The sequence below is a fragment of the Lactuca sativa genome, chromosome 7 (assembly GCF_002870075.4).
Source record: "Lactuca sativa cultivar Salinas chromosome 7, Lsat_Salinas_v11, whole genome shotgun sequence".
Lineage (NCBI taxonomy): Eukaryota > Viridiplantae > Streptophyta > Magnoliopsida > Asterales > Asteraceae > Lactuca > Lactuca sativa.
This window is the reverse complement of record NC_056629.2, coordinates 24,448,888-24,459,157: the sequence shown is the minus strand read 5'-3', so window position 1 is coordinate 24,459,157 and position 10,270 is coordinate 24,448,888. Positions and strand designations below refer to the sequence as shown.

Sequence of the window (10,270 nt, the reverse complement as noted above, 5' to 3'; positions counted from 1 at the left end):
GAGAGGGCATAGTCATTTGTCATTAATCCGAGAGCATATGTTAGACATAGTCATTCGTCCCTAGTCCGAGAGTATGGAGTGGGCATAGTCATTTGTCATTGATCCGAGAGCATGGATTAGACATACCTGATCCGGGAGTATGGATTAGGTAAAGCTGTTAATTTTAGATATGAGAGTATGGATCGTGTCGTTGTGAGGATCGACGAGGTGGGGTAAAATTGCTTATATGAGGTAAAATTGTATATTGCGAGTTCTAAAATATATACGTTATAACATTGTGGGATTGAAATCCCTATGTACTCACCAGGTTTCCGAACCTGACCCACTCAGTTTATTATATCATAGGTAGCAATGTTAAAGATACATTTTGCTAAGAGATTAAAGGAGTATTAAGCCACTAGTTTAATCACTGTAAGGCTTGTAATATTTCGTTATGATTATGTTTCTGTATTGACGATGAGATCCCAATGTTTTAAATACATTTCTTCGGAAATGCTTGGATTGTATCATTATCATGTTTTCTAGGAGCAAATTGCGTAATATTATTCTTCAAAAATGATACTCTGATTTTAAAATAAAGCATAAACAAATCGGTCTTTTCTGGCCGTGAAATTAGGGATGTCACATCGTAGTCTAGGGGTCACTGGAAAATACTGTAACACTTTATGAGCTACCTTCTTACTCTTGGTGTTTTATCAATCCACCGACTCTCTTTACAAATTGGACAAATCTACAATTACTTTTGTTCTTTCTATAAGAGAAATTGTCATTTTGCATACATGTATTAAATCATACCCTAAACCAATCTTCTTTAGTTTCTTTTTGGCTTGATAATGTGAACGGGGAACCCTGCTTTCTTGTGGAAAAGTTGAATGCAACAACTCAAGGAGTTGATTAAATGAACTACCAGACGATTTTTTGTTGACCTTGATATGCATCGGCTTTGCTAAAAAATCAAGGGAAGAAAACATACAACCAAGATATAATGTAGTTTCGACTTCCACTAACAACTGTACAAAATCATCATCGACACTGCTACTCCTTGTATTAGAGTTCCCTTTGTCGAGGTCGGTATCATGTTCCATTAATTTGCACATAACATCGTCAATAACATTAACCATCTCGTTACTTGGCGCTACCATATCTACAATCAAAGGAATTAAAGGTTCACAGTGATATATCCACGTTTTATATGGCCGACTAAAACCATGTCTACACACATGACATCTCATTGTTTTCTGATCGATGAAGTAAGAGTTATCACATTTCTTACACAAACATCTTATTTCACCATTACCATGAAGGTGTGATATGGATCTCTCGATAAAAGAGTCGAGTCCTAGCTGGAACTCGGGAGATAGGCGACGCCGATTAGTAGTCTGAATTTTATCAATATACATGATGCAACTGAGACATAGTTTAGTGTTTAGGGTTTACTCTATGAGAAACTAGAAATCAGATAGAGTATTCATAAAGTAGATGATTCAAAAAGTATCCCCGAAACGGGAACAAATAATCAGAAACGGATAGAGTATTCTAAAAGGTAGGCTTCTAAACCACTCTTTGAATACCTTATCTCATATGTGAACATGTATTACCTGATTGTCTGTTTAAGAAACATTTGACAATATTTCCCATTAGCTCTTATATATATATATATATATATATATATATATATATATATATATATATATATACACACACACACACACACACACACACCCACAATCGATAAGCAAATACAAAATGACAACCAAAACTTTCTTACACAAACAATCATGTAATACATGTTCACATCCTAAATTAGATTAAGTACTCAAAAAGTAGTCCAACACGAGGACAACCCGAAATTAATTTCTAAATCTATTTGGGTCGGGTATTTCTAAGCTCATGATGATTACAAAGATGACACCTAAACAAATAGAATTTGGAAGAAATTTTGAGTTAATTATAGCATCTTACTTTTTTATATTATATTGGTTTAAGTTTTCTATAATAACGTTGTACTTTAAATATTATATTGTTTTTTTCTATTTGTGCATTGTATTTTGCATTTTTTTTTATAGTTTTATAAATTTTCCTATTATAGCATTATAGTTTAAAATATATTTGTTTTTTTTGGCATTTGATTTTGTTCTAAGTTTTCTATAATAACATTGCAAGTTAAATATTATATTACTTTTTCCATTTGAACATTGTACTTTTGTATATATTTTATATTTATAGTATCACAATTTTTCATATTTTACTTTACATATCATATAACTTTTTTGTAAATTATAGCAACCAACCTTTTTTTCCATTTTTTCCATTATAACATTGTATTTTACAAATTAAGGCCATGATGATTAAGCCCTTACACTTTATAAATTAAGGTCATGATCATTATAGCATTCTACTTTACAAATTAAGATCATGATCATTATTTACAATCTACTTTACAAATTAAGGTCATGATTATTATAGCATTCTACTTTACAAATTAAGGTCATGATCATGTTTTCCATTATAGCATTCTACTTATTTTTCATACTTTGCCTTACAACATTTACTTTACAAATTAAGTTCATGGTGAGTATAGCATCCTACCTTTTCTTTTTTCATTTTTTCCATTAAAGCATTGTACTTTCAAAATAAGCCCTTACAAGTTAAGTGATGTTCCAATCAAATTAACAAATACCTAAGGCTATTACTATTTCATATAGCATTCTATCGTGCAACTATATTCAAGTATTAGACGTGACATATGTCGCTGCTATTGAGGTCACTGCTACTAGTGTATACGACATTCGTTTCCATCGTTGGATTAGGGACTGGATTGATGGATATGGCTTAAAGTCAGCTTTTAACTTAGATCTAGGTCCTTGACCATTAGTGGAGACGCCTTTAACGACGACAACCACAATTAGCGGTGACATCTAACACGAAAGGTAGCTGTCGGCGCTAAAGACATTGCCATTAAAGCTGATTATTCTTGTAGTGATACATATGATGAATACATATATGTTAGTTATTATGTTAATATTATTTGAAGTTTTAATGAATGTTTATATAAATATTCTACAATTAGTTTTAATTTATATGAAAGTTAGTTACATACATACATCTTATTATTTATTTTATTATGTTGTTTTTTATTTATATCTATTTTGTGTTATTATTATAAACTAATTAATAATCCGTGGAAACCATAGTTATAAAATTAATTAAAATTATATAGTAAAAACTCATAATTATTAATCAATTATTTTAAATAAATTATTAATTAAGAGATACAAAAGTTTTAAAGTTGGTTAAAACTCCAAATTTAACATATGATTACAAAAAATAAATGTTTCAATAAAAGTTTAAAGTCTACTATTTAATACATTAATGTCATTAATTATGATAATGATTTGCCTAATATATCTTCCGGTGACATAATATTAATGACGAATTTTATTAGACTGATATATGACAAAAAAAGATTAAAGCTATTTTTTTATTTGTATAAGGATATATATATATATATATATATATATATATATATATATATATATATATATATATATATTATTTTAATTATAGTTCAAACTAATTTTAGTATTTTTCAAATCTTGATCTTGAAAAATCTCAATCCATTCATGCATATTCAATTTTTTGGAAAATAGAGTCATTATTAAATGTCGTAAATAATAATAACCAAATATTAAAGAAAAGTCCCCTAAAACATAGGGATGATGCTTAGTATGTCTTCAAAAGTATTTTTATATTCAATTTTCTTTCCTAATATTTATTAAAAAAAAAGTATAATAAAGTTATTTTAAATGTTAATTAAGGGCACGATACATCTATCCAGATGCTTAAAGATATAATACTAATAGTGGATCGATCAAGTCAAGTATCGTAAAATGGAAAGATGATAAAGTTTCAATAAATTCCACGTAAACTATGCATTGTGGAATTATATTTCTTTGTATGATTAGTCGCTTGTCTTGTTTGCGGATTCTTCGATATTAAATGCTTCTTCATACATCTTATACACATGAATATGTCCTTGGAATACTAGCTGAAAATATTAAACATGACGAATATCTATTTCAAGAACATGTGGTCTTCTCAAAGAGCTTAATCGAATAAAAGTGTCAAAGTAGTAATCTTTTTCTAATCAAAATTTTAACTATATGTAGCCCTATTCGAACAAAACCTATATTCAAGATTCTTGTTCTTTTTCTTTAGCGAATTAGGGTTTTTTTAATAGTTATATGTGACCATTTATACGTTTTTTTTTACTTCCCGTTTCTGTTAGAAGTTGATAAATGATCGAGAAAAAACCATATGGTTAAACATGCAGCTCAATCAATGTATGCATTATAAGATAAGGTTATAAATGCTATTTTTGTAGGATACTTTGATATCTTGTATATATATTATATACAAATGTTTATGTATTGTGAGTAATTACTAGTTATGTACAGTGATCTCTAGGATATATATTCATGATATCTTGTATATATATATTCATACAACGAAATTTTTTTCTATATATAATAATTAATTTGCGTTCATGTCTAGTTCGTTGTTAATTAGTAGTGTTGTAGCTTTTTATTTTTTATATTTATTGTTTCTAAAACTAAAATTACAAAAGTGTAACATTTTAAATCATAAATTTTTGTGTATAAAAAAATAGTTTACATAATTAATTCCAAAATCATTGGTTTGAACTCATAATTAAATAATATCTTGTGAATTACCTATTTATATACATCAATAACCATACATGCGAATTAACTTCATCAACGTGGGTATGGTTTTTTTTAATTAGTCTTTGGATCAACATTTTATGGAGCAAATTATATATGATGTATATATGCATTTAAACATTTGACAATACTTTACTACTTTTTACGACTTCCTATCAAAAATTTTTGAATAGAAACAAAAAACTCACAAGATAATTAACATCTAAAAGTTGCAATAATTAAGCTAACACAAAGCATGTTATTAATAAATATTAAAAAACACAACTGAAATTAGAACAAAAAAACATATTCTCTTTCTTTATATAGAAACCTAATCATTTGCTAACCCTACATCAAACTGGCATTGGTTGTCCTTCCTTCAAGAGTCACTTTGTAGCTTCTTTTTTAATATCCTCCTTTTTTTTCCTTTCCTTTTCTAACTTTTCTTCATTGTACTTCTACTACACTACTCCAATATGTGGCTCATATTTCTCTCTAAAGTATATTATATATAAATATAAATATAAATTTCAAGCTTTCTAGCTATTTTGATTAATTTGTTTTAATCAAAATAACAAAAAAGCTTAAGAACTTAACCTTTTTTTTTTTTTTTTGTGAAAAACAAACCAATGGGGCATGAACTTGTGTTATGTTTACAAAGAAATCAGTTTTTGAGGGTTTGAGTATTTTTGACTTTTTCGTCACCTCTATCTGAATGTGGTACCGAAGCTTGATGTCCAGTAATCGGTTGCGGCTTCAGTAGTAACTGGGAAGGTACTCGATACTGGCACAAGGCAAAGTCCACGGCTCCTTAAGTCTTGTTGTTTATCTTCCATAATGGTTTTAACTTTGTCGTGAATCTGTAGATGAGATTTAAGCTAGTGTAAACGATTTACGTTATAATTAACTTTTGAAAAAAAAACGAACTAAAGATTCTAACAAATCAGCTATGTGTCTGCGTATCTTACTTGTTGACGTTGCATAGTAGCGCCATTTTTCATATAGGGAGCACTTAGAACCTGAAGTATATGTAATGAAACAAATAAACATGATGTATTATAAGATATTATATTTAGAAATTAATTTATACCAATATAAACATACATTGACTTGATCGTGAAGGAGCTTAATGTACTCGATTGCTTCATGGAGAACCGATGCTGTATCAGTCTGTAAGTTTTAAATTTAATTGATCACCATATAAGCTATATAAAAAGATTGAATATTTGAACGGAATTAATAATGTCGAAAAGAACATTAAGATCATGAATACCTTTCCGAAAGGTGAAACTAGTTGTTGGAGCGCAGTTACTCGATCCCCTAGCTTCTCTTTTCGAACCTGAAAAAACGACACCCTTAATTAGGGTTTGTAACTATGTATTTATGGGTATTCAACTAAATTCTTTAAAAGATTTAATGAAAATTCCATTAAAAATTAAGCAATGTATACCTTAAACGTTGGCAATGGTGATGGTGTTTCAAGACGAGGTCGCTTGAATGTAGGTTCACCGGAGCTTTTCTTTACAGATGATCCCAAATCCCGAATTTGTTCATTTTGAGACTAAATTGAGCATTTAAAACGAAGTTGTTGATGAAACCCTAATCTTGATGTGTGCATGAGTGTATGCAAGTAAAAAAAAAGTTATCTTTTTCGTTACCTTGTTGTTAGGGAAAATGGGTTTCTCTTCATATGTCGATGAGAGAAACGGAGACTGCGTTGAAGTGAAAAATCCTGCACGATTATGGTTTAAATCTAACGTTGAGGCGTTCCAGAAGGGGGTCTTGTTGGCTAAGTGTAAACCTCCAAGAGCCTGTTGTTTTGACTTTACAGAAGAAGAGAATCCGGGCATGCTTGAAACCGAATTATAATCATCTAAATTCGATTGAAAATCGTAAAGGGGTTGCTGCGACGGAGCTGCCGGCGGCGGTGGTGAAGTGTTATGGAATAAAGTTTGAAGTAAACTTGATGGGTAACCATATGAAGTACCACCCAAATTTCCGTTGCTATCGCCGGAGCTTGTGATAAAGTTTGAAGGCTGTTGTTCGTCCATACCGAAATTTGATGAATCGTGGCCGCCGGACGGTAGGTTGTTCATGATTTCTGGTAGGGTTTGACTGTAACTCTCTTCACTTCTTCCATTACTAATGAAAATTTTCAATGGAGTGATCATCAGATTCTTTTTCTGCTTCATATAATTACAAAAGAAGTCTATGGTCCATTTCATAGAGTGAGTGGAATTTAAAGTTGAACCAATAATTGAAAAAACAAAGTAAAAGATAACCAAAAGCTATCGTATGCTTACACTAATAAAGCTTGATTCCAATTGGTGGTTGTAGACGGTGGCGAACCCATCATCTGAAAGGCTGAATCCGGCGAGATAGTGGTGGTTCGACCACCTGAAGACTCGTCAGTTGACCTTGTTTTCATGTTCATTATATCACTTTGCGGCCAGCACCCTCCATAATTGCTCATATATGATGAGCCGATGAAGGTGGTGGTTCTTGGTGAACTCCACCAGCTTCCGCCGCAGACCTCCCCCTGAAATTCTTCTGCCATATGTAAATTTATCCACCAAGATTTCTCTCTCGTTCTTCTGTTGTACAATTAAACACTTGGAAGGAAAGTTAGTCATGTTATATATATATATATATATATATATATATATATATATATATATATATATATATATATATATATATATATATATATATATATATATATATATATATATATATATATATGTGAAACATCAGGGAATGTACGGAGGATGTAAACTACTGAATCTGGTTGACAATTTACAAAGTGACAAGCTAAGTCAAAAATAAATTGATTTTTTATATGAAATTTCAAGATTTTATTAATATTTATATAAAAAATTTCAGCCTAATATACATTTTTATTAAAAATAAAAATTTAATATAAATTAGTAAACATTAAGTATTTTTTACGGTAATACTTTTACATAAATAAAAAAGATATAATCATAAATAAAATAAGTAATTCAATATATACTAATAAAAAATATTAACATACTTTAAAAAATGATGTTGAAAATTTAGGTATAAACAATAAACTGTTTTTTAAAAGTAAAATTTTAAAATAAATACAAACGAAATGATAACAATTAGATAGTTGAATGTATACTAATAAAAAAATTATTAACATATTAACATGGTGGATATAACATTGAATTTCTTTTATCTAAATATAATTTTATATGTTTGTGTTTGTCTTTAGAGTTATTTGAATTCATATTATGTTTTTATCTTTAAAACAATAATAAATCTTAATATAAAATTATGGTGAAAAAATGCTATCAAATTTTAAAAGTTCAATTATTAAAATGGAGAAATTATTAAATGTGTAGCTATACAAAATATTGTTAATTACTACACATTTTATATGACTTGCGTTTAGTAATATATAAATTTACATTTTATTCATTGTTTCTATATTTATTACACGCATAAAATAAAAAAATATATATACTACTTAATTGTCATATAACATTTTAAAAAAGTATTATAGTATATTTAGAAAAATATAAAAAAAAAATATACGCATATATAGGTAAATATAAATTTATATTGAAATAAAAGACATTTACCTGAATAAGATGACTTAAATAATGCTTAATGCTAATCCCTTATAATGTGTATTAAGTAGCTACCATATATAAACATTTACTAAGCAAAGAAATGACTAGAGCATTTATTCTCAAGATTAATAGAATTAATGTATCTATCATATATAAACTCTTACTAAAAAGTGAATTTTAAATTTTAAGAAAATGAAAAACATAAGGAAATGACAAATAGAAAAAAGAAAATCAAAAAATCTTAGAAAATAACATGTGTCAAATGTAATGAGAAGATGACATTTTTGGCAAAATTATTTTAATTTATTATGGTAGATTTTTTATCTTTCGAAATTTCGGTATTGGAACTACTTAGATGATGTGATGCGACAGATGGGATTCAGGGATACGTGGAGATCTTGGGTTCGGGCTCTACTTTCCACATCAAAAGTTTCTATCTTAGTTAACGGAGTACCTGTGAAAGAATTTCACATGGAGAAAGGGGTAAGGGAAGGGGACCCCCTATCCCATTTCCTTTTCATCATAGCAGCAGAAGGGCTTCGTGTTGCAATGGTGGAAGCTTTGGAGAAAGGAGTTTTTAAGGGCGTGAACTTACCTAGGGATGGGCCAACCCTATCCATTTTTCAATATGCAGATGCCGCCATTTACATCGGTGAATGGTCTTTACAAAACGCCAGAAACCTTATGAGAATGCTTACATGCTTCTATATTTCCTAAGGTCTCAAAATTGACCTGATAAAAAATGCAAGGTGCTTGGTGTCGGGGTGAATTATTTGGAAATTTCAAATATGGCTGACTGCTGAAGTGTAAAGGAAGCTCTCTTCCTTTTAAATACATGGGTATAACAATAGGAGGAGGTAACCTCTAGTTGGCTGCTAATTGTGGATAGATTCCAGGGCAAATTATCAGAATGGAAAGCTCGCAACATGTCTTTCAAGGGTAGGTTGACTTTATGTAAGGCAGTCTTGGGGTCTCTCGGCTCAAATTGCTTTTCTATTTATAGAGTTCCATAAAAAATCCTTTGCAAACTTGAAAGCATCAAAAACCATTTATTTTGGGGTGATCACTGTGATATGAAGAAGATTACGTGGATATCGTGGAAGAGTACCTTAAATACCAAGGATAAGGGCGATATGGAAATTAGAAGCCTTAAAGGCTTTAATCTAGATTTATTAACTAAGTGGTGGTAGAGATTTAAAACTAGCCTCAACTATCTTTGGAGGGAAGTTATATGGCCTTTATATGGTAGTAGTGGTGGTCTCTATGCAAACACGCAAGGTCAACATAAACCAAGGTTGTAGAAATCGATCGACGTAGGCTAATCGATGGACTGGGGGTCAAGGGATTAATCGGCTAGGCGGAGATTAATGGGAGGATTAATCGGGGACCATTAATTATTAAAAAAAATTATTAGAAATTAATAAATATTACATTAATGCTAAGAATATAAGTAAACAAGTTAACAAATAATAAATATGTAATACATAATTTATTTTTCTTTTCAATTTGTAAATTTCTTCTCTCATGCATTTACACAAACACTTGGCATGCTAGTTAGAAGCTTGACTATCACGAATGTCACAAACACCATAAGAACCACATAATTCATATCGATCAAAATTATCCATTTGTACACTCAAAATCGGGTGTTTGTACTTCCACGAATATCAAAGCAGTGTGTACTCTCCCAACCCAATTGAATGAACACGACATAGTTCTTGATAGCGAACTAAAAGCACATAACCTGCAGATAATTGAAAACTATGATCAAGCGGACATTAAAAATCGATAATAGATAGAAATGTAATTAACCAAGATCAAGAAAACATAAAAATCTGAGATCAAGCAAACATTACGTACCTTGATATTTCACCCAAGTAACAATCTGATCCCCTCTGTAAATCCGAGACCAATAACAGATAACAAGATACGATTTTGAAAATTTTTCCA

At 29.9% G+C, this 10,270-nt stretch overlaps 1 protein-coding gene across 1 annotated transcript; it reads right to left on the bottom strand.

Annotated features, from left to right (window-relative positions):
• Positions 1 to 4,960: 4,960 nt before the first annotated feature.
• Positions 4,961 to 7,340, bottom strand: LOC111907030 (transcription factor bHLH112). Its single transcript, XM_023902824.3, has 7 exons — positions 7,025 to 7,340; positions 6,380 to 6,863; positions 6,172 to 6,282; positions 5,995 to 6,060; positions 5,826 to 5,891; positions 5,690 to 5,740; positions 4,961 to 5,581 (listed from the first exon to the last, which is right to left on the bottom strand). The coding sequence occupies exons 1-7, from the start codon at positions 7,276 to 7,278 to the stop codon at positions 5,429 to 5,431; spliced, it is 1,185 nt and encodes a 394-aa protein (XP_023758592.1). The 5' UTR covers positions 7,279 to 7,340; the 3' UTR covers positions 4,961 to 5,428.
• Between the last annotated feature and the right edge of the window lie 2,930 nt (positions 7,341 to 10,270).

What these genes read in the sequence shown, in the direction of transcription:
- LOC111907030 (XM_023902824.3), bottom strand. Translation starts at nt 7,278, where the DNA reads ATGGCAGAAGAATTTCAGGGGGAGGTCTGCGGCGGAAGCTGGTGGAGT. An exon ending in TGGAATCAAGCTTTATTAGT is followed by an intron (nt 6,864 to 7,024) that starts GTAAGCATACGA and finishes AATTTTCATTAG; the next exon opens with TAATGGAAGAAGTGAAGAGA. An exon ending in CACCATTGCCAACGTTTAAG is followed by an intron (nt 6,061 to 6,171) that starts GTATACATTGCT and finishes TCGTTTTTTCAG; the next exon opens with GTTCGAAAAGAGAAGCTAGG.